The sequence below is a fragment of the Mandrillus leucophaeus genome, unplaced genomic scaffold, assembly GCF_000951045.1.
Source record: "Mandrillus leucophaeus isolate KB7577 unplaced genomic scaffold, Mleu.le_1.0 Scaffold75, whole genome shotgun sequence".
NCBI classification, from domain to species: domain Eukaryota; kingdom Metazoa; phylum Chordata; class Mammalia; order Primates; family Cercopithecidae; genus Mandrillus; species Mandrillus leucophaeus.
In genome coordinates, this window is record NW_012108141.1 from 4,977,473 (window position 1) to 5,003,392 (window position 25,920).

Genomic DNA, 25,920 nt, shown 5'->3' on the forward strand with positions numbered 1-25,920 from the left:
TCCACCTACCTCAGCCTCCCAAAGTGTTAGGATTACAGGTGTGAAACACCATGCCTGGCCTTTAATGGGAATTTTTTTTTTCTTTAAGATGCAGGAATATAATAATTCCCTTCCTCTCAGCTATAAATGATGATAGATCTTAAAAACTAAGCTACAAATAGGGGTAATGCCCAAATATATATATCTTGTTTTTATCTCTTCTGTGAACTTTACTCTTGGAATTCTAATCACCAATTTCACATCTCCCATTGGATGTCCAGTAGTCATCTCTAACATGGTATGTCCAAAACTGTGCTATTGATATTCTGCCCACACCTTCTCTGTTGTCTGTCAAGACCTGTTAAAAGTCTGAGATTTTACCATACTAAGTCTCCTGCCCCAGGGGAAGACTTACTACCCATTAAAGATTCTGATTCTCTAAACTCAGGGTTGTTTTCATGTAGTGCAACCCACTGCATATGAAGGTATCACCTGCCCTTTCCCATAACCCTGTGGGAATTAAGGCTCTGAGAAATGAAGCAAAGTGCTGTTAATCTGGCTAAAACTATTATGGCTGTGGTGGCTCATGCCTGTAATTACAGCACTTTGGAAGGCCAAGGCAGGAGGATCGCTTGAGCCTAGGAGTTGGAGACCAGCCTGGGCAACACAGTGAGACCCCCCCACACCCCCATCTCTACCAAAAAGTTAAAAATTTTACTTACCCGGGCATGGTGGTGTGTGCCTGTAGTTCCAGCTATTTGGGAGGTTGAGGTTGGGGGATCGCTTGAGCCTGGAGGATCAAGGCTGCAGTTTGCTGTGACCATGCCACTGCACTCCTGCTTGGGCAACAGTGAGACCTTTTCTCAAAAGGAAAAAAATACATATATGCAGAAATGCATGAGACCCATGTTAAATAAATCAACAATCTTCTCCATCTCATTTAATGACTTTGTTCTTCTGTTTCCTCAGTCCAAAAGCCCCAATACCTTGCAGTCGCTTTAAACTGTTTTTCTCTCATATCCAATCATTCAGGAAATCCTATCAGGTCTACCTTCAAAATATATCTAGAATTCTTTTATTTCTCACTAATTCCCACTGCCCTGGTCAAAACCACTATTACCTTGCAACAAAATTATTTCAGATTTACTGATTTCCCTGCTTCTGATCTTGTCTATCTTCACTGTGTTCTTCACACAGTGGTCATATTAAAATTCGAGTCCAGTCATGTCACTCCTTTGCTGAGAACCCTCTAGTAGTTTTCCATTTCTCTTGGAGCAAAAACCAGTGACGTTACCCTCATCCATAGTAAGACCTTGCATGATCTGGCTCTCTATTTACTCTGACCTCTCTTATTTTCCTCCCCCTTGTTTATTCTGCTCTAGGCTTTCTGATCCTTTTGCTGTTCCTCAAACTTATCAACCATGCCTCCTGCCTTAGGGCCTTTGCACTTCCTGTTCTCTTTATCTGGAATGTACTTGCCTTGATGTCTGCATGGCCCATTCCCTCATTTTCTTCCTGTCTTTACTCACAGTCACCTCAGGCCTTCCCCATGTACCTTGATTAAAGATTTCAGCCTCCTCCATCCTTCTCCCAACACAGTTTTCCAAGGGACCGTCTATTCTTGCTTTAATTTTTTTCTTCTCAGGACTTATCGTTGTCTTCTGTGTACTATATATTTTACTTGTTTATTTTGCTTCAGTCATTCTAGAATGTAAGCTCACAAGGTCAGTTCTCTGATTTGTTTGTAGTTAGTTTTGTTCATAGCATGTAGATCAGTATTTGGCACATTTTGAGCATTTAATATATATTGTTGATTGAATAAATGAATGACTAAATGGTGTAGTTTCTTTGACTTGAAGCAAATGCTCGAGCAATGTAAGAATGAGTGTAGGGGAGTGTGAAAAAGCAAAATGGGGACTTGGAATGAGATGAAAAGTAGAGTTTGGTAGTGAGTGAAGGTAGGGAAATGTTCTTTGGCAGTGGTGACATGGTATAGACATCTGTTTCCCTCTGTCCTCAAGAATTACTTCTTTTTGAGTTAAAAAAGGTATTTTCTTTTTTTTTAAAATTTATTATACTTTAAGTTCTAGGGTACATATGCACAACGTGCAGGTTTGTTACATATGTATACATGTGCCATGTTAGTGTGCTGCACCCATTAACTCGTCATTTACATTAGGTATATCTCCTAATACTATCCCCCCTCCCCCTTCCCCATGACAGGCCGTGGTGTGTGATGTTCCCCTTTCTGTGTTCTAGTGTTCTCATTGTTCAATTCCCACCTATGAGTGAGAACATTCGGTGTTTGATTTTCTGTCCTTGTGGTATTTGCTGAGAGTGATGGTTTCCAGCTTCATCCACGTCCCTATGAAGGACACGAACTCATCCTTTTTTTATGGCTGCATAGTATTCCATGGTATGTATGTGCCACATTTTCTTAATCCAGTCTATCATTGATGGGCATTCGGGTTGATTCCAAGTCTTTGCTGTTGTGAATAGTGCCACAATAAACATTCATGTGCATGTGTCTTTATAGCAGCATGATTTATAATCCTTTGGGTATATACCCAGTAATGGGATGGCTGGGTCAAATGATATTTCTGGTTCTAGATCCTTGAGGAATTGCCACAGTGTCTTCCATGATGGTTGAACTAGTTTACAGTCCCACCAACTGTATAAAAGTGTTTCTATTTCTCCACATCCTCTTCAGCACCTGTTGTTTCCTGACTTTTTAATGATGGCCATTCTAGCTGGTGTGAGATGGTATCTCATTGTGATTTTAATTTGCATTTCTTTGATGGCCAGTGATGATGAGCATTTTTTCATGTGCAACGCCATCTCCATCAAGCTACCAATGACTTTCTTCATAGAATTGGAAAAAACTACTTTAAAGTTAATATGGAACCAAAAAAGAGCCCACATTGCCAAGACAATCCTCAGCAGAAAGAACAAAGCTGGAGGCATTACGCTACCTGACTTCAAACTATACTACAAGGCTACAGTAACCAAAACAGCATGGTACTGGTACCAAAACAGAGATAGACCAATGGAACAAAACAGAGACCTCAGAAATAATACCAGACATCTACAACTATCTGATCTTTGATAAACCTGGCAAAAACAAGAAATGGGGAAAGGATTCCCTATTTAATAAATGGTACTGGAAAAACTGGCTAGCCATATGTAGAAAGCTGAAACTGGATCACTTCCTTACACTTTATTCAAAAATTAATTCAAAATGGATTAAAGACTTAAATGTTAGACCTAAAACCATAAAAACCCTAGAAGAAAACCTAGGCAATACCATTCAGGACATAGGCATGGGCAAGGTCTTCATGTCTAAAAAATAGCAATGGCAACAAAAACCAAAATTGACAAATGGGATCTAATTAAGCTGAAGAGCTTCTGCACAGCAAAAGAAACTACCATCAGAGTGAACAGTGAACCTATAGAATGGGAGAAAATTTTTGCAATCTACTCATCTGACAAAGGGCTAATATCCAGAATCTACAAAGAACTCAATCAAATTTACAAGAAAAAAACAAACAACCCCATCAAAAAATGGGCAAAGGATATGAAAAGACACTTCTCAAATATGGTATTTTCTTTTTCTCATGCTCATGCCGTTGCAAATGCTATTCTCTGCCCTGTGCTTGAGCTCTTCCTCCCTTACTGTCCTATTATTATCCATCTTTCAGGTTCTGTCTTCTGTAGTGGATTCTTTAATCATTTCATATATTTGTGTTCTTTTTAAAACATTAGCCTGTTGATGTGGTTTGACTGTGTCCACACCAAATCCCATCTTGAATTGTAGTCCCTATAATCCCCAGATGTCATGGGAGGGACCCGTTGGGAAGTAATTTATTCATGGGGGGCAGGTTCCTCCATGCTGTTCTCATGATAGTGAGTGAGTTCTCACAAGATCTGATGGTTTTATAAGGGGCTTTTCCCGCTTTTGCTTAGCACTTCTTGCTGTTACCATGTGAAGAAGGACGGGCTTGCTTCCCCTTCTGCCATGATTGTAAGTTTCCTGAGGCCTCTCCAGCCATGATGAACTGTGAGTCAATTAAACCTTTCCTTTATCAATTACCCAGCCTTGGGTATGTCTTTATTAGCAGTGTGAGAACAGACTAATACACTTGTCAAGGGCAAAAAAATGATATATTATGGATGTTTTCCCTTTTATAACTTTTTAAAAAATATATAGTTTGCTGCTCTTGATGCCTTTACTACATTTGATATTATTATATTCACATCTAGAGACTGGCATTTTAATTTCGTAGTGGCTTAATTCTAAGATTCTTTCATTTGGCTGATTGATAAAGGAGCTTACCTAATTTTTCAATGTTCTTTTCCCCAATTTGGGAAATAAGATGAACACTCCAACTTTAACAGCAATAAATGAAATTAAATGAAGACTCCAATTTTCAGGGTAATGATAAGAAAGAGTGCATTTCCTGAAGATAAAGGTCATTCCTTTTCTCCTGTTGCTACTTTATCTTTAGGCCTCATATTGTTTCATTTTTAGACCACTATGGTTAGTCGAAACTATACACTTTGGTGTGAAATTGGTAGTTTAATTCTGGCTCTGCTATTGATAGTCATGATCTCGAAGAACTTGCTAAAATCCTCAGAGCTTATTATCATTTCTGTTTTTAAAAAGTAGAGGAATAAAGTTAATACCAAAAATATGTGTTAAGAATTAAATGAGGTAATTATGTGAAGATATAGCATGAAGCCTGGTACATGAAAGCCCATAAAATATTTTGATTTACATCTTTTTAAGTATAAAGAGGTAATTTCTTTTCAGGAGGATAAGAGATAATAGCCTAATGTGAAGTAATATTAAGAATTAATTGTCAAATTTGAAGTACTTTTTAAAGGATGAACTCAAAAGGATTTTAATATTATAGTTTGTCATGTAATAATTAGACTAAACATGATTTATGTGGTAAAGAAATTAAATTCTGTTTTCAGAATTTGAATAGTATATTAGAAATGTAGTAAATGTCAAGGGAAAATAATGAATCAGAGATTAATTGCTTTTTTTCCATAAATGATCAATGTAGCAATTACAGCTTGTCAATTAGAACAACTTCCCACGAGAAGTAGTTCATTGATTTTAAGTTATTCACTCAACAGATATTTCAGTGTCTGACAAAGTGGTAAGCATCGATGATACTGTGATAAATAAGGTGTACGCAGTCTCTCCCCTTACAGAATTTACGTCCTAGTGGACAAGAGAGGCAGTGAATAAGTATTTCAAGCCTAAATACTGTTGTGTGTAAATTATTAGAAGTTCTTGTTGTAGGGCCTGTAAACTCAGATGCCTGTAAAGGCCAGGCGTGTAATGTAAACGAGTAAACTGGGACAGTGCCCTGAGACAATGGAGGGTAGAGGGGGCTGTGATGAACTGCATTAGCACATGCCCTGTGTAAAGGCTACAGCAACTAATGCCATTTGGTTGATGTCATGTAAGAATGAGGGCCTACTGTTTCTCTATTTCTAAGTTTTTCAAGAAAAGCTGAAAAATCTAGATTGTCATCTGATATAGTACAGTCTTTTTTAAGGCACTGAGTAGTTCAAAGCAAACATGGTTTTTGGCCTGCAGGCCTTTTTTATATAGGGAGTGCTGCCTGTTAAGTAAGGTTCTATTTAGAATAAAATTTTAGAGACTCTATTGCTCTCTCTTGATTACTTCATTTTCTTTTTGTTCCTCCTAAATTCTGTTATTCCCACGTCTTCCCATTTGTAATTATGTATCTAGATTTTCTTCTGGCCTAACTCTAACAAGGGTAGTTGTAGACTGTAAAAATCATTAAACTGTGAGATTTGTATGGGAAAAGACCAGAAGTCCTTCTGTCTCCATCATATCTGGTTTATGTTGGCTGGCGCTTTTCCTTCATTTTCACTGTTTGGTTTATTCTTCATCTGTAAAATGGGGATAACAAGATAAATACCTTACATGTGTGGAGAATAAAATAAGACAGTATATTTTTTGTTTCTTCTTCTCTTCCTGTTCTTGGGCCAGTCAGATGTACCAACTCATTCCTTCATTGCCTTGTGAGAGATAGCACTTACTGATGTACTAAGTTTGGTGAGAATTTAAGTTACTAATTACTCTTTAGGAGTATTTCCACTTTTTAAAGAAACTCCTGGAGTCCTTGCCTTAGTCTAAAGTAACGATGCTCTGATGTATCACAGGCTACTGGTCACTGGGTAGGAGGAACTTTCCTTTGGCTCAGACCCCACAGGCAAATAAGTGCTTGTTACACTTATCTTGAAGATTGTTTTCAAATGACATTGTTTTCTTTGGCAATGGTTGAAACCAGAAGTTGTGGGACAGTTTGGTATTTCCTCTGTTTTACTGATTTGCATGATGTTTGATGATTAATACAGCACAGAAAGACCATGTGTAATTTTATCCCTTCATCTATCTCTCTTCTTCAAGTCCCTAGGAAAACAAACTTGATAGGAGTAAATATCACTAACAGCCCAATCTTTAATAAACAAACAGTGCCTGCCTGTGTTGGGATGTTGGACCTAAGATATAGGAACTATATCCTAGGGATGTAGGTCCCTAGGATACCATAAACATTTTCTGTGGCGAGAGACTTCTGGTGCCTTTGGGGATGTTTCAAGTCTGAATAATCAGCAGATAATTCTCAGTGGTGATGGTGAAGTTGTTGCATGGCAAGAGAGAAATTGCCTGGGGAAAAACATACTTTGTTTCTTGTTCTTATTCTTCCAACTTTATTGTGAAAAAAAAAATTAAAATATACAGAAGTTGAAAGAGTGATACAGTGAATAATATGCCCATCATCTACATTCAATTACTAATAACATTTTACTACATTTCCTTTATACATTTTTACAACATGTGGGTAATTTTGAATAGGGACTGTACAAGATAATAATTATTTTCTTAGGTAGGACAGAGTACTATAGTTATATAGAATAATATATGGACTTTTAGGATGTATATGTGTTTAAGTATTCATTAAGTATTAATGAGTAAATTACAAGAAGTTCATGAAGGATGGAAACTTTTAAAAAAACATTAACGAGTAAAGTGACATGATGTGTACAGATTGCTTTCAGGTAGTTGAGCACCAACAACAAACATGTTTTACAGTTGATTCTTTGAAACTGGAATTCAGTCAAGGATTACGTATTGCATAGAATAACCCTCACTCACTCTAAAAAATGGGTCACATTGACTCTTTGTCTAGTTATCTTGTATAGTGTTCCACGTCTAGCTTTGTCTGATTTCTTCTTTCTATAGTCATTTTCCTCATTCTGGCTCCTGTATGTTTTTGGTAATGTGAAGTTAAACCTCAAGGTTTTTTCAGGCTAAAGGTTTTTTGGCAAGGGTACTTCATAGGCGATGCTGTTTACTTTATACTGCATCACATGTTAAGAAATATAATGTCAGTTTGTCCCAGTGTTAGTGACTACCAGATCTCTCCCTTGGAAAGTGATGTTTTTCTTTTCATACTTGGGTACTATATGAATATCCTGTTTATTAACCTTTCATCTATGATTTTAGCATACATTGATGATCCTTGGGGAATCAATTTTTAAATATTTTACTCATTTTTTTCTACGCACTTTGATACTTTTTCTCCCAATTTCACTAACAGTGTCTTGTCATTTTTGGGAATGAGTAATTGGGCAAGAAAATGCATGGAAAACTACAGTTACAGAAAACATTTAATGGTATCTACTTTTATTTGACTTCTTCCAAGGTCGATTTTCAGTTCTTTGCAAATAAAGTACTGGTTAAGACCTGAGAGATGTTCACTAAGTGCAAATTATGCTGGACTAAATTAATTTCTTGTAGTGAATCGATCACTTTTACTTGTCATGTCAAAGAAATTAGTGTATGTTAGTTAAAATAAAGCATTTAAAAAACTCTTTTTCTTATGGGAAATCAGAGGAGCTTGGTTAATTCATAGGTGACTGGACACGTTGATTATTCATCGTGTATTTACTATTGTATGAAGCCCTTCTCAAGTTGCTTAACGCATAGCAGAAGAGACATATTGATAGTCAGCTATATGGTCTGGACAGAAATTTGTGTTTTCAAGAAATGCGGTACAACCTGAAAGGAAGTCTAATTGTATGGACACACAAATATTTAAAAATTTATCAAGTACTCATTAATTCAGTATTACATGTCTCTGAAATATTTGGTACTGATTTTGAGGACTGTTTGGCTTCTTGACAATCAGTTTTGAATAATGGATAGATTTAAAGCTTCTTAATTGGTAGTTGAATGCATACTTCTCATCCTCCTAAGCAGAAGATATAATACACCCATAACTTATTCCTGAGTAGATAGCTGTGTTCCAAAAACAATTCTCTGACACCAACTGGGTATACAGCAATTCCATTCAATTCTGACACTTAACTGTTCAGAATTAGCACAGACTCCACAGGTTAAGGGACATAGTCCAACAAGACTACCCCCCCTTCAAACACCAGCTCTAAGTCTTGGGGGTCATCTGTACTTCTGATAAACTTGACTACAAATTTGGGGGTTCCCTTTGGGTTTGATAATTTGCTACAGTGACTCACAGAACTCAGGAAAGTGCTATGCTTACAATTACTCTTCTATTAGAAGGGACACGAATGAACGAGAACAGGTACGTAGCAGAAGGTCTGGAAGGGTGCTGAGTGCAGAAGTTTTTATCCTCATGCCAGGTACACCACTCTGCCAGTACAGCAGTATGTTCACCAACCAGGAAACTCTGAACCTCATATTCAGAGTTTTTATTGAGGTCTCACAAAATAAGCACGATTGATTAAATCATTGGCCATATGATTGAACTCAATCTCTAGTCTCTCTCCTGTCCGGAGAGGTAGGGGGCAGGGGGAAAGGGAAGGGAGAGGCTGAAAGTTTCAACCCTCTAATCTAATCTTTCTAACCTCTAGTTGGTTTTCTGATGATCGGCCCCATTCTGAAGCTATGTAGGGCCCCATGATGACTTAACCTCTTAGCATAACAAAGAAATGTCTACTAGGGAATTCTAAGTGGTTCTGAAGTTCTGTACCAGAAACTAGGAACAAAGAACAGACATATATTTTTTCTCATATTATAGTAATAGAGTCAGAGTGATGCTTTTAATAAACATAATACAATTTTAGGGCTTTTCCTCCCTAAAATGGATGGGGGAGGCATTCCTTTAGATCTTATTTTGAGTGGCTATATTGAATTGCTATTCCATTAGACAAACAAAGCCAAAACATAGAGGTGAATTATGGTGTTTAAAAAAAGAGATTTTTTTTTTTAAAATTTAAGCTCTGGGGTACATGTGCATAATGTGCAGATTTGTTAACATATTTATACACATGCCATGGTGGTTTGCTGAGGGTATATACCTATTATAATACCTATAATCCTTCAGGTATATACCCAGTCATGGGATTGCTGGGTCAAATGGTATTTCTAGTTCTAGATCCTAGAGGAATCGCCACACAGTCTTCCACAATGGTTGAACTAATTTACACTCCCACCAACAGTGTAAAAGCGTTCCTATTTCTCTACATCCTCTCCAGCATCTGTTGTTTCCTGACTTTCTAACTGGCATGAGATGGTATCTCATTGTGGTTTTGATTTGCATTTCTCAGATGGTGTTGGAAAAAAGAGATGATCTTAGCCTTCATTTAACACCTCACATTTCCAGTTCTTTAAAAAAGTATTTTATAAGCTGGTTTGAGGTTTGAATAACTTATTTTGTACCTCTATTTATACTTTTATGCATGTATGACTTGGGCATGGTGAAGCAGGTAAGTATAGTCTCCTTGAATTTTACTGTCTTTATATTAGCTTGTCAAGCAATGTATTAGTTTCCAGTCTTCTTTTTTAGAATGTGTAGTTTAACTCTAACCTTCATAATATGAAGCAGTGTTTTTTTTTTTTTTCTTTCTTTCTTTCTGAGACAGAGTCTTGCTCTGTTGCACAGGCTGGAGTGCAGTGGTGTGATATCAGCTCACGGCAACCTCTGTCTCCTAGGATCAAGCGATTCTTGTGCCTCAGCCTCCCGAGTTGCTGGTATTACAAGTGCATGCCACCATGCCTGACTCATTTTTTTGTAGTTTTAGTAGAGACAAGGTTTTACCATGTTGCCCAGGCTGGTCTGGAACTCTTGAGCTCAGGCGATCCACCCTCCTTGGCCTCCCAAAATGTTGGGATTACAGGTATGAGCCACCATGCCTGGCCAAGTAGTTATAGCAGCAGCCTAATACTACTGATCGTATTAGTAGTAGTTACAAAAGCTGCCATTTATGAAATGAACTGTACTAGTGCTTTGCATACAGAATCTCATTTATTCTTTAGAATAGCCCTGTGAGGAGACCTTATTATCTCTGCTGAATGTATAAGGAAACTGGGGCTCAGAAATTAATTTGCTTATGGTCACACAATTAGTAATGGTGGAATTAGTATTTACTTTTATGTCTGACTCCAAAAGCCTTGCTTCCCTCTTCCCCTTGATATGCTGGATTCCAAGAAGAAATTTAGCGAAACATTTTTTTCCATCTTTCATTGATTTGTTCATTCAATAAATAATATTGTGTACCTACTCACTTACCAGGCATTATACATAGAAGTGCTTATTGCTTCAAAACCTCCAACCCCCATAATATTCACTGTTAATGTAAAGGACAGAATCCTTTCATTTCTTGTTGGTCACTTCTTTGAAATGATTTTACAATACTCAGTCTTGCCCAGTATATAATATCTAGGTCTTTTTTTGTCATCTAATAGTAGGGTGTGGATTCCAGTGTATTTTCTGGATATTCTTACTATGACTTACTGGCATTATTAATATTATTGTACAATTACCTTATGTTGGTTATCTTACTATAATGACTGTGAAAATGGAGAAATCTTGAAGCAACTTTAAAAGTTTTTAGGCTAATTTTAGTCTAACTGAAATTTAGAAATTTAGCAGGAAGTATTTGGTAAAATGCCATCAGTATATGATATGCCTACTTAATAATAGTATTAGCTTACTTGTGCTTACACATTCATCCATTGCTTTGTGAGATGACTGGGTATGGATATAGGGCTGAAACCATTCTAAGGGAAATATGCAATCTTTTTCTTCTTCTGGTAACTTTTAGGATTTTGTTTTTATCTTGAGCCTTCCGAAATTTCATGACGATGAGCCTTGATGTGGATCTTTTTGTTCTATGTGCTGGGTATTTGCTTGGTGAGCCCTTTTCATATGGAAACTGATGTACTTCAAGTTTGATGTGTGTGTGAGAGTGTGTGTTATATCTTTGATACATTTTCCCCCCTCAATTTCTCTTTTCTTTTTCTGAAGCGTCTGTTGTTTAGATACTAGATCTACTAGACTTTTTTTTTCTGAGATGGAGTTTCGCTCTTGTTGCCCAGGCTGGAGTGCAGTGGCGCGATCATGGCTCACTGCAACCTCCGCCTCCCGGGTTCAAGCAGTTCTTCTGCCTCAGCCTCCCAAGTAGTGGGTTTACAGACATGTGCCACCACACCCAGTTAATTTTTGTATTTTTAGTAGACATGGGGTTTCACCGTGTTGGTGAGGCTGGTCTCGAACTCCTGACCTCAGGTGATCCTTCCACCTCGGCCTCCCAAAGTGCTGGGATTACAGGCGTGAGCCACTATGCTCAGCCTGAACTGGTTTTTTTAATATTCCAGTCTTTTATCCTTTGAAAAAATTGTGGAATATTTCCTTAATTTTATCTTCTAGCTCCTCTGTGGAAGCTTTAACTTTTGATTTCTTTATTCTATTTTGTAAAAGTAATTTCTCATTCTCCAAATATCCCTTTTATAGAACTCTGCTCTTATTTCATGACTGCAATGTCTGTCTTCTACTCTTAAGAATATTTATAGGTTCTTTGGATGATTTCTTTAGCTCCCAGCACCTCTTCAAAGTTCTTTTTTTCTGTTTGCTTTTTTTAATCTCTTGTCATGTTAAAGGGTTTCTTTGAACGTCTGATCATCTTTTTGTGTCTGTTCTTTTTATAGAATGAAGTTCTAAAGTGATGATGATGGAAGCGATTTGTGTAAATGGGACAAGTTTCTTGACTTGGGGCTTCACTTTAGTGTGATGATGCGGAAAGCCACTTTTAAATTCTATGACTCCTACATTTCATTATCTGTATGTTTTTTCTTGTTTCCCAGAAAAATTTTTTTTTCTCCAATTTCTGTTTGTATGTCTCGCTGCCAGTGTTCTTGTGGCTGGGAACAGTGGTCTTGAGTTCAGGTGGGGGGTTCTCTTTTCAGTAGGCATTTACTTAATTCTTTGTTTTTTTTTTTTTTTTTTAATTCAGGACTACACTCACCTTTCTTCTATTCCCATGCCCCAAAATGTTTCCTGATGTCTCGTATATACTGCTAGTTTAATTAATACTGCGTAGGGGCGAGTGTTGGCCTGGCTTTGGGGAATGGGGTAGTGAATCAAGAGGTCTGACTGACCTTAAGTCAGTTTTCCTGTTTGCTGGTGAACTACTTAGCCGCATTTTAAGGATTATTTTGTTATTGATCAATTTCTACTCCTTTGGGTACCTCTGGTTGATCAATTAATAACTATGCCAGAGGAACTGTGGGAAAGATACGAAGGATAGATACGTTAGCTTTATCGCTTTTCATTCTTTTGTGTTATCTTTTTAAGTGAATTTGTGGAGAGTTCAAATATGTACAGCATCAGTAAATTAAAATGATTTAATTAACGCATGGAAATGACAAATTAAAGCAAGGAGAAATAATTGCTTAATAGAGGCAATAAATAATGGCTTACCAGAAGAAGTTAGTCTGTAGCAGTATATGCCATGTGTTCATATATAGTTACTACAGAGACCTAGCATCTCTAGAGCAGTGCTTTCCAAGTGAGTGTAAACTGTATTGTCCTTATTTTATTATTACCATACTACAGTGTATAAAAATTGAGAGATATCCTGGGTGGCTGGCACTTGAGATTAGATGGAGAATTGTCCATTATGATTCTTCTTAGTTGAAACAAATTTAGATTGGCTTAACAAAGCTACTCTTTCATTTTAATCTGGTTACCTTTTTTTTGTGTGTGTGTGGAGACCAGAGGTAAGATTTCAATTAGGTGTCCTATGAAATTATTTCATGTGTAAATCTTATATCCTACCCTTGCAAAAAGCTGGAGGAGGCTGAGAATTACTGCTCTTTAAAGAATACGCCTATGAATGAAACTTCTATATTTAGTTATACAATTTATATAGTTTATAGAGTGCAAAAGATACCAATCATTTTTCTTACTTTCATGAGTACACATTTATTTTCCATTTTATTTCATCAGATCAATATCTGTCATAATTTTGCTTTTATGGTCTTTTGAGAACATTTAGAATGCTTTATAATACTCTCATAATTTCATGTTTGGAATTATACAATTTAGCATTAATATAACAACTGTGCTTTACAGTATTAATTGTACATATATATGTAGAGTCTGTGGTTACTGCCAATAATCTTATGATTTATGTACAGAAATTTGTGGAAAACTGAAGTACATGATAATATAGTCAAATTCTAGATAGAAGTACCTGAGTGAGTGATGAACATGAAAGAGTTCTGTGAGGAAAAAGAAATACTTAAGAATTTGATAAACTATAGATTGGTGGCAAGTATTACACTCCTCTCTTGGACTACTATAGTGTTCTAACTGGTTACCTCTCCGTAAGTGCATTCTTCAAACAGAAATAATACTAGCTTATCGGAAAATTCTTGAAAAGATAGTACTGGGGAAAGCATAAATATTTATTACATTTTATTCGCAAAGTAGATACAATTAACGATCACTGTTTACCATGTTTAGGTAGAAATCCTTTCTTGAAGTTGAACGTGTTTTCTGTATTCAGAAAACTTAACATTTGATAAGATCTGTCTAAATTAGGGTTAGTAGAATTGGAAAACTTTCATTTTGGGAATGGTTTTTGTGAAGAAAACCTACTTGATACTTTTTTTTCTCATTTCTCTGATTCACAGGGATAAAATCACGTTGTTCTGTGGGTGGGTAAGAATAGGTATATAGGATCCATGGTTCCTCTGGGAACTTGGTTCAGTGACTACATAACTTGGTTGTGCATCAGAACCATTTAGGGGAACTCTTTTCCCCTTTCCATCTAATAAACAATTTAAAACATATACAAAAGTATAATAGTATAACAAGTAGGGAGATTTTTAGTGCTCTTTCTCTCTCTATATATATGGTTATATCTGTATATCTATATAAATATATAAATGGGGTGCCCATTTAGACCTACTGATTCAGACTTGGGGCCAGAATTTGGAAACTGTTCAAGATAAATTCATACACAGACCACCTCAGACAATTCTGATGCAAAGCTATGTTTGGGAAAGCACTGTTTTAGGGGAATAATCTAGACCTAGATAGATAAATGTCTCAAAACAAATGCTATTTAAATGATTTCTCTCAGCTGTAATTGTACCACCTCCTTATCTAGATAAATTCTTTCTTTCCACGTTTTCCTTAGTTTTTGTAACCAAATAAAATTATGGTAGTTTAAGTGGCCCTTTCTATTAGGTCTTTTACTTTCTGGCTTGTTAATGTTTACATATGAAATTAGTGCTAAGTGAGTTTCTTTTAAAGTAATGCCCTGCATTGTTAGAGATTTTACATAAAGTACCTTTCCCAGACATCGTCATCATCTGATTTATTCCTAGAACTGCCTTGTGGGGTGGTTGATTTGATTTCCCTAACACTATATATGTGGAAATCCAGATCTACAAAATGGAAAGTTGTACAGTTTCTTATAACTGGACGTGGAAGATGCAGAGAATCTGGAAAGAGTATGTACTGATTCTGGAGTTTCCTAGGAGCTTGTATTAGTCTGTTCTCATGCTGGTAATAAAGACATACCCAAGACTGGCTAATTTACAAAGGAAAGAGATTTAATAAACTCACAGTTCTATGTGGCTGGGGAGGCCTCACAATCATGGCAGAAGGTGAATGAGGAGCAAAGTTACATCTTACATGGTGGCAGGCAAGAGAGCTTATGCAGGGGAACTCCCATTTATAAAACCATTAGATCTTGTAAGAGTTATTCACGACCACAAGAACAGTCTGAAGGAATCTGCCCCCTTGTTTTAATTATCTCCAGCAGGCTCTGCCCTTGACACGTGGGGATTATTACAGTTCAAAGTGAGATTTGGGTGGGGATACAGCCAAATCATATCAGAGCTCTTTTCCCCTATTATGTATTTCTAATAGTTTTTTTTTTCCTTTTACAACTTGTATTGACCTGAGTGCAGGTGACTTATTATTACTCAGGATGCTGCTTTTTAAAGGCTATCAAATTAATGCAAGTGATACACCATTTTTTAAAGAAGTAATTAAGCTATAGCATATTCTGTGTCAAGATAAATTTAAAAAACTTCATGTGGAAATCTTTGTTTAGATATAACAGAATTGTTCTTTAGAATATCTACCTAGTGCTTCAGATAAGATGCTTTCTCAGCTGCAGTTAACAGAATTTCCGGCCAGGTGCTGTGGCTCACACCTGTAATTCCAGCACTTTGGGAGGCCAAGGTGGGCGGATCATGAGATCAGGAGTTCGAGACCAGCAGCCTGGCCAACATAGCAAAGCCTTGTCTCTACAAAAATACAAAAAATTAGCCAGGTGTGGTGGCAGGCACCTGTAATCCCAGCTACTTGGGAGGTTGAGGCAGAAGAGTCGCTTGAACCTGGGAGGCGGAGGTTGTGGTGAGCCGAGATTGTGCCACTGCACTCCAGCTTGGGCAACAAGAGTGAAACTCCCTCTCACAAACAAAAACCAAAAAAACCCAAAAAACAGAATTTCCGTGTAAACCATGGCTTAAGTAATGAAGACATTTACTATGTGAGTTCTAGAGGGAGGTGGTTCCAGAGTTGGCTGATTCAGTAAGCCAAATGTCTGTGTTTTGGATCATTTTCTTTCTGATTCTTTCTTCCATTATGGCCATAGATGACTTCTTTAGGTCTAAACATCATAGGCAACAAAATTAAAAAGCAAAAGAGCAAGGCCTTCTCTACCAGTCTCTTTTATCTGTGGAAAATCATTCCCTGCAACTCGGGCTGACTTTACATGTTCAATTAGCGAGAACTAGTTACATACCCAATCCTAAATCAGTTACTGATAAGGGGAAATGAGATTCCTGTGATGGGCTTAGAACAGTATTGGTTCATCTTCTGGAACTGGAGGAGGGAAGCACCTATCTGATCCCATTGATGTCTCATATTAAATAACATCAATGTTTTGTTATCCAAGAGGGACATTCTAATACGTAGGCAATCACTTGTATATACCAAACTTTAGTAACATAATTGTGACATTTTTCATTATACTACATAAGAGGTAGTCTAGTGCAAAAGGTGAAATTTTAGCCTTTAAGAGGAAGCATTTTTATTCGAGAAGCATGTTTTCCTCTAAGTACTACTTCATGATTGACTTAGGAAGCCAGTGTTTTGGCATTTAATCTACTAGTGACTTATTGCACTTATTTTTGTCTTGGGTACAGTCATTGTTTATTTTCGTCCAATATTAAGCTCTACAATTATATTACATGATTTTGGCATTTGTTTCTGTTTCTTTTAAATTAATTGGTGCTTTGTTTTTCTAGGTGGATTCTCCACAGTTTTCCTCGTGCGTACTCACGGTGGAATCCGATGTGCATTGAAGCGAATGTATGTCAATAACGTGCCAGACCTCAATGTTTGTAAAAGGGAAATTACAATTATGGTAAGTGAAAGAGTAATTCTCTTTCAGAAATTTGGCAAGTTTTTTTTTTTTTTTTCTTGAGATTGAGTCTTGCTCTGTCGCCCAGGCTGGAGTGCAGTGGCATGATCTCAGCTTGCTGCAACCTCTACTTCCCAGGTTCTAGCAATTCTCATGCCTCAGACCCCCAAGTAGCCAGGATTACAGGTGCCCATCACCATACCTGGCTAATTTTTGTACTTTTAGTAGAGACAGGGTTTTGTCATGTTGGGCAGGCTGGGCTTGAACTCCTGACCTCAGGTGATCTGCTTGCCTTGGTTTCCCAAACTGTTGGGATTACAGGTGTGAGCCACCGTACCTGGCCTGTTTTGTTTTCTATAACATTAACCAGCTATTAGGCAAGCTGCTTATTTATAATAATATTTAAAGATCATTAAATTAAAAGATAATCTGGTGATTTGTAGTATAGTTGTTCCTTGGTCTTCTGTGGGGATTTGGTGCCAGGACCCACTGCAGATACCAAACTCTGCAGATGCTCAAATCTGAGAATGCTCAAGGCCCTTATGTAAAATGTAGTATTTGCTTGTAACCTACACACATCATCTTGTATACTTTAAAGCTACTCTGCTTTCTTTCTTTTTTGTTCTTAAATACATTTTAATTGTAGAGTATTTTCAGGATAGAAATATTTACAGAGTTATATAGTAAACACCAAGCTTGTTCACCATCCAGCTTAAGAAATTAAACTCTGCAAATACTATTGGAGCCTTCTGTGTGTTCCTCCTCAACTGTATCTCTGTATAGGCATACCTTGGAGATACGAGTTTGGTCCCAGACCACTGCAATAAAGTGAATGTTGCAAGAAAGCAAGTCACACAATTTTTTTGGCTTCTCAGTGCATACAACAGTTACGGTTACAGTTTTTATCTCCCCATTTTAGACCAATGTTTCAGTTCCCTATTCTTCTATATCAAACTATTACTCTGTGGAGGACCTTTCTCTGCCCCATTGTTGCGCATTATGGACTGTACATTGTGTTCCTTGGTCTGAAGAAATGATAGTTGGCCCTCTAACTCTATACACTCTCTTTTGTTTTGGTTTTTGTTTGTTTGTTTTTGTTTTTTTTAAATGGCATTCTGAGCATTTTTATCTTCCATTGCATAAGCAAAGCCCAGTCCAGAGTCAATGTCTGTTCCTGTCAAGACCTATTCATAGCCCCCCGAGGGCTACCAGCATCAGTCTCACTTGCCAGCTATGTTGAGGGCCTTCCTATCAGGGAATCTCATCCATAGCCATCGGTAGTCTCTGTCTGTCTTGCTGACACTTAGAACAGTTCTTACTGGCATTATGTGCCTGTGAGGGTGCGAAAAGAACACGTCTTTATTCATCCTATGTCTGCACTGCTGCAGTACCCCTATGTGCGCTCATTTCATGGACCCAGGTGGCCACCTCCAGGGAGCACACGGACAGACCTGCTTGCTGATTCCAGTCACTTTCCCAATCTGGAAGGGAGTTCTTCTGATGGGCACTGACTTGTTCTACTTTAATGCACCCCTCAAATTTCCATAGGTTGTGTGGCCAAGCCACTGATCACTGCCTGTGAGTCAGTAAAAAAACTCAAACACAGGGGCTTCCACCACTGTTTGGTTCTGCCATTACTGTTAAAAAAATAAAAAGTAAAAAAAAAAAAACTGCATGCAATTCAGCCCACCTTGCTGATACGTTTTTACCTTCTTTGATCAAAGTAGCAGCCATCCAAACGGAATGTTGTCCATTCACTTTGGAACTGCTGTCTGTAAACCAAGTAACTCCTTGTTGGTCAATTAAGAGCTGTTCATAGTGCACTGTCCAAGTGTCCAGTAGAATCCAGCAGCACCTCACACAGTTCCAGAGTCAGCCCTAGGGGTAAAGAGGCTCCCTGCTTAAGAGTATCCCCTTATTGCATTCTCCAGGTAGCACAAGAGCAGACCCATCCTCAGTCTGGGTGGGCACCATCTAATCAGCTGCCAGCATGGCTAGAATAAAGCAGGAAGGAGAAGATGGAAGAGCAGACTTGCTGAGTCTTCCAGCCTTCACCTTCTAACTTAAAGTTGCGGTTCCTACCACCTGCTCTTTGGGTTCTATTAATTAGCTGAAGTGGCTGAAGTGGCTCACAGTACTCAGGGAAACACTTATGATTAGTGGTGTATTTTAAAGGATATTGCAAAGGGTACAAATGAAGTGATGCATAGAGTATGAGGTATGGAGGAAGGGGTACAGAGCTTCTTTGCCTCCCTGGGCACATCTCCCTCCAGGAACCCTCAAATATTCAGCTGTCTGGAAGCTCCCTGAACCCAGTCCTCTTGAGTTTTTATGGAAGCTTCATGATGTCAGCATTCCTTCCCCTAGGGTATAGTGCAGGACTCTCTCTGGGGAGGGTTTTAAGACCCACAATCAGAAAGGTGGGGAATGATTAGAGTCCTGCCTTGGGGCAGGTGAAAGGAAGGCAGGAGAAAGTTTCTATTTCCTGGGGCCTAAAACACCCAACATTATGACAAAAGACTGTGACTAGGGCTTTGGGAGTTATGAAGCAGGAACTGTGGACAAAAACCAATATAGTATCATAACACCACAACACTACACTGTAGTCTATAAAATGTACAATAGCATTATGCCTTAAAAATGGTATATGCCTTAATTTAAAAATGTTCTTAAAAAACCACTGATGATCACTGGAGCCTTCAGCAAAGTGCATTCTTTTTACTGGTAGAGGGTCTTGCTTTGATGTTGAAGGCTGCTGACTGATCAGGGTAGTGGTTGCTGAAGGAAGGGGCGGGGTAGCTGTGGAAATTTCTTAACCCATTTATGCTGGAGGTTGCAATTTTTTGAATTTTTGCATGAGTGAAAAATCAGACCTTGGCAATGACCTTGAGCAGTAGGATATAAATAACTCCCACATGCTTAGCGTTCCAATAATGGAACACTGGTTGTAAGTGGATTTTAAACAGCAGTGAAGTTTGCCACATCAGTTGACTTTTCCTTTCATGAAAGCTTTTTCTGTAGCATGCAATACTGGTTGATAGCACTTTATTCACAGTAGGACTTCTTTCAGAATTGGAGGCAATCCTGTCAAATCTTGCCACTGCTTTGTCAACCATGTTTGTGTAATATTCTTAAATCCTTTGTTGTTATTTCAGCAGTGTTCTCAGTATCTTCACCAGGAAGTAGATTCCATCTCAAGAGACCACTGTCTTTGCTCATTCATAAGAAACAGCTCCTCATTTCACAGCAATTCAGTCAGATCTTCAGGCTCCACTTAATTCTAGTTTTTTTGTTTTTCTTTTTTTTTCTGTTTCTACCATGTCTGCAGTGACTTCCTTCACTGAAGTCATGAGTTACTCAGCATCATCCGTGAGGATTGGAATCAGCCTCTTCCAAACTCTTGTTAATGTTGATATTTTGACTTCCTCCTATGAATCACGAATGTTTGTAATGGCATCTAAAATGGTGAATCCTTTCCAGAAGGTTTTTAATATACTTTGCCCAGATCCATCAGATAAGTCATTATTTATGGCAGCTATAGTCTTAAGAAACATATTTTTTAATAATAAGACTTGAAAGTTAAAATTACTCCTTAACTCGTGGGCTGCAGAATGGATGTTGTGTTAGCAGGCATGAAAACAATATTAATTTCTTTCTTTTTTTTTTTTTTTTTGAGATGAAGTCTTGCTCTGTTGTCCAGGGCTGGAGTGTGATCGTGTGATCTTGGCTCACTGCAACCTTAGCTTCCTGGGTTCAAGTGATTCTAATGCCCCAGCCTCCTGAGGAGCTGGGGCCATAGGCAGGTGCCACCACACCTGGCTAATTTTTTTGTATTTTTAGTAGAGATAGAGTTTCACCATGTTGCTCAGGCTGGTCGTGAACTCCTGAGCTTAAGTTATCTGTCCCACTTGGACTCCCAGAGTGCTAGGATTATAGGCAAGAGCCACCGCACCCAGCCATCAGTATTAATTTTTTTGTACATTTCCGTCAGAGCTCATGGGTGACTAGGTACATTGTCAGTGAGCAGTAATATTTTGAAAGGAATCTTTTTTTCTGAGCAGTAGATTTCAACAGTGGGCTTAAAATATTCAGTAAACCATGCTGGAAACAGACGTGATGTCATTCAGGCTTTGTTGTTTTATTTATAGAGAACAGAGTAGGTTTACCGTAGTTCTTTAGGGCCTAGCAGTTTTGGAATGGCAAGTAAGCATTGGTTTCAACTTAAAGTCACCAGTTGCATTTGCCCTTAACAAGAGAGTTAGCCTGTCCTTTGAAACTTTCAAGCCAGGCATGGATTTCTTCTCTTCAGCTCTAAAAATCCTGGATGGCATCTTCCAATAGAACGCTGTTTTGTCTACATTGAAAATCTATTGTTTAGTGTAGCCTCCTTCGTCAGTTATCTTAGGTAAATCTTCTGAATAACTTGTTGCATTTCCTGCTTTACTTTGTACTTAATGTGTGCTGGAAATGGCTTCTTTCCTTAAACCTCATGAACGAACCTCTGCTAGCTTCAAACTGTTCTTCTGCAGCTTTCCTTACTTCTTCAGCCTTGATAGAGTTGAAGGCAGTTGGGGCATTGCTCTAGGTTAAAGCTTTGGCTTTAGGGAATGTAGCAGTTGGCTTGATCTTCTGTCTAGACCTTTGAAACTTTCTTCATGTCAGCAATAAGGCTGTTTTGCTTTTTTACCATTTGTGTGTCCATGGGAGTAGCACTTTTAACTTCCTTCAAGAATTTTTCCTTTGCATTCAAAATTTGGCTGACTGGTTAATAAAAGGCTTAGATGTTGCCCTTCTTTGGCTTTCCATGTGCCTTTCTCACTAAGCTTAACTATTTCTAGCTTTTGATTAAAACAAGAGTTGTGGGACTCTTCAGTATTGTTGTATTTTATGACGTAGGAAACCTCAAGGAGAGGGAGCCTGAGGAATGGCTAGCCGGTGAAACAGTTAGAACACATATAACATTTATTGATTAAGTTCACTGTGTTATATGGACACAGTTTGTGTTGCCATGAAACAATTAGAATAATAATATCAACCATCACTGATCACAGATTATCATAACTGTTGTTATAATAATGGCAAAGTTTGAAATAGTGTGAGGATTACCAAAATATGACAGACACAAACTGAGCACATGCTATTGGGAAAATGGTGCCTATAAACTTGCTCTGTGCAGGATTGCCACAAACCTTTAATTTGTATAAAATGCAGTATCTGCAGAGCATAATAAAGCAAAGTACCACTTTAAAAAATGTAGCACAATAAAATGAGGTACACCTTTGCTATTCTCCTTATCCAAAAAAATCCTACTGTCTGAATTCTGTGTTTACTGTTCCTGTGCATTCACTGTATGTGTTTTCATTCACAAACAGCAATTAGTTTTCTTTTTTGCTTTTAATATCATGCTCTAACGTTGATTGTTTTTCTGTGAACTCTAATAGCAAGACATCTTTCAACAAGGGAAAACTTCTTTTTAAATATTAGGAAAAGTGAAAAATATTTTAATAAGCCATTAAAAACTTCAGTGACTCTAACTTAACTAGCCTAAGTAGTAAAAAAAAAAAAAAAAAAGTAGAATAAAAATTTCCTTCTTTTCTAGATTGCATATACTCAGTGCTCTGGATGGTTTCTTGTCTTGTTCTTATTCCTTGTCCTCTCATTTCTCCACTACTCTTCATCTTCTTTTCTCTTTCTTCATGGTTTTTTGAGTGCTTACACACAAACACACACACAGGTGCATATGTATATTTGAAGATTGTTGAAGTGAAATTCACATAATTATAGTATTTTTATTTTTTATGGCTGAATAATATCCCGTTATATGTCTGTAACACAATTTATCATTCATCTGTTGATGCAGTTTAAAAAAATTATTTGATGAGCATTTGGGCTGTTTCTGTCTTTTGGGTATTATAATTAATACTGCCATGAATATATGCATACATCTATTTGCTTGAGTGCCTGGTTTCAGTTGTTTTGGGTGTATACCTACGAGTGGAATTGCTGGGTCATATGTAGTTTATGTTGACTATTTTCCATGGCAGCTGAACCATTTTATGTTCTAAGGAAAGTCTTTTTCCATGTTATTGCCAACACTTGTTATTAATGTCAGTCCTACTTATCCACCTGCTAAGAGGGGGATTTCTTATTTTGTATCAACGTCTTTACTAACATGTATTACAATCCCTTTTGTTAGCTATTAAGTGCATTTGCACAATCTGACTGTTTTGAATTCTGCTTTTATTTTCTGTATTCCTTAGCTAGATTCGAGATGACTAGGCTTTGGCATTTACTTTTTTAAAAGTAAGGCTATTAGCTAGAAGGGTAAAAAGATTTACCTCAAGATAATGGAGAAGCTTAGACTAAGTTCTCTAACTTGAGTAGAGATATTATAGTCTTGTACTATTGTACAAGACTTCTCTCCCTTTCGATAGAATTTGTATGATTTTGAGAGATATGATATATGAGGAGCAGCACACTCAAATCTTACGCTTTTGAACATTTTTTTAGGGAGATTAGTTCTTTAGAATGGTGGTCTGTCAACTTTTTTGATGATTCATCCCCATTATGTATACTTCCTTATAAATAATTCCCATGTTCAGTAGCCCTTAGCCCTTATTTCAAATTACGTTGCATAGTTAAAACTAGGTTTGTTGCTAATGATAGTTGATGTAAATTTATTTTAAATAATATTTTTAATAGTTGTTTTTAAATTTCCCAGTAGAACAGAGTAGATTATTATTCTTAACCTCATTGTATACTGATGACTATCTTGTTAAAGACGCAAAAGTTTCAGATTTTTCATTTTCTTATTTCCGTATATTTGTATTAGCATTATCTTTATGGTTTCTTTTTAGAAATCTTTTTAGCCACTTGTTCATTTTTATAGGTTAGTTAAAAGTGCATGTATCTATAAATTCATGTAATAGCTACACGTAAATTGCAATATGTTGCAGGCACAACAAATGAGAATGTAATTGTTAATAAATATTGGAGCTTAATTATTTTATTTTTTAGATAAAATCAAATATAAAAGTTCTAATATTTTATTCTCAAGTTCTTTGTACACTTTTGGGAACTATTACTTTTGAATGAACCATTTTCAGAGTTGAATTTAAAAATAATTTTCATATTTGTCTGTTAGAAAATTACAGTCACATGCAGGTAAACTTTTTATTGAAACCATAGAAGCCTTTGCTTGGTTGAAATATGTTAGATTCTATACTCGTGTTTAATTCTTGCCTTCTGAAATTCTTTACATTAATTTAGGCTTCAAACCATTGCTAATTCTATACCTCTAAAATGTGCATTTTCGAGTTTTCATTTTTTTTTCTTTCCAGAAAGAGCTATCTGGTCACAAAAATATTGTGGGTTATTTGGACTGTGCTGTTAATTCAATTAGTGATAATGTATGGGAAGTCCTTATCTTAATGGAATATTGTCGAGGTAAGTATTTTTTGCATTTGTATTATAATGAAAAATTTATCCTTAAATGGGTTACTAGATACCTTTGTTGTTTCCAGGGCAGCTGCTAACTTATTCTAGTCACTTATTGTAATCTTACTTTTCATTATCTAATTAGGAATATTGTTAAAACATTATTTAAAACCTAGTCATACTTGCTGCAATTATGATATGAGCATGATGTAAATGCAGAATGAGAAAAGTGATATTGAGTTTAAAATAGGAAATCTAAGCAGGTACAGAGTTACGGTTCTTGCTCTCCATAGAATTCTTTTGAAATCCAACCAAGAAGAGCATAATGTGTCAATATTAATGTTGTAAGATTTTTCCAGTGCTCTACTATGTTATTGTAAACATTAACTATAACAAATTTACAGGATGCATTTTGATCTATATAAACCTCTTTTTTGTAATCTCTTGGTGTTGTTTGTAAACATTAGAATATAGAAAATCACATTTTATTTAGGCCTAATGTGATATTTTAAAATAAATACTTGTGTAGCATACCTTCATCATCATCAGCAGCATAAAAAAATTCCTGACATTTAATTTTTTTTTTTTTGAGATGGAGTCCCACTCTGTCACCCTAGTTGGAGTGCAGTGGTGCGATCTCGGCTCACTGCAAGCTCTGTCTGCCTCCCGGGTTCACACCATTCTCCTGCCTCAGCCTCCCGAGTAGCTGGGACTACAGGCGCCCACCACCACGCTTCGCTAATGTTTTGTATTTTTGGTAGAGACAGGGCTTCACCGTGTTAGCCAGGATGGTCTCGATCTCCTGACCTCGTGATCTGCCCGCCTTGGCCTCCCAAAGTGCTGGGATTACAGGTGTGAGCCACCGTGCCCAGCCTTCAAATTTTAATGTGTGGAAAGGTGGAGGCAAAATTCTATTTCCTACAAACTTGCAAGCCATATTTGGCAGTTGTGGTTCTAGGGAGCCCTGGTTTACATTTACATTCTCTTCAGACAGTAATGATTGTTAATTACTATCCCAGGAACTCTTACAGTTTCCTGAAGGTTGAGGAGGAAGAGGGATATGATGATGATGTTGGAGAGAGTATGATCTTGTTTACTGCAGTATTTTAAGGAGGGAAGGATGGGGGAAATGAAGTGAATAAATGTAACAATGCCTACTGTGATGTATTTGTAACTTATTTCCATACACAATATTTAACAAACAGATGTTTCTCGATCGTTTTTTCTTTATATCTTCTCTACTATAAAGTACTGTACTGTGATCTCTTTTAGGAGAAGATACTCATTTTTTTCTACCCCATTTTCCTGAATTCTAGCATTTATAGTGCTAATTCTTAGTTAGATTAGAGTTTACTCATAGCCCTTGACTACTTGTGACTTTTAAAAGATATTTGAATCAAGCATAATCATAACCCTGGATAAATTTAATTGTCACTTAGAAGACATCTTAAAAGGGGAATCAAATGACCTTCAAGTTTTAGGGGCAAATTTTATTTTAAAGTAAAAGAGTGATCATATCTGTTTTTTGAGGAATGCATTATTTTGTTTTAAAAATTTTTTAGAAATAGTTATCTGGTGTTCAAATCATCAAGCTCTGCGGTATGTGAAATTTAAAATTTTTATCAAAGTAATTTATGTATATGGTTTAAAAAGTCAAATAGTTGACTGGGCACGGTGGCTCACGCCTGTAATCCCAGCACTTTGGGAGGCTGAGGCGGGCGGATCACAAGGTCAGGAGATCGAGACCATCCT

General features: G+C 37.1%; 1 protein-coding gene across 1 annotated transcript in view; it reads left to right on the top strand.

The window, feature by feature from the left end:
• BMP2K (BMP2 inducible kinase) overlaps positions 1-25,920 on the top strand; it is a 151,788-nt gene that overhangs the window by 41,760 nt on the left and 84,108 nt on the right. The window contains exons 5-6 of the mRNA XM_011966241.1: positions 16,616-16,734; positions 24,072-24,177. Of these exons, the coding sequence (XP_011821631.1) occupies positions 16,616-16,734; positions 24,072-24,177 (225 nt within the window). The remainder of the gene's footprint in view (positions 1-16,615; positions 16,735-24,071; positions 24,178-25,920) is intronic.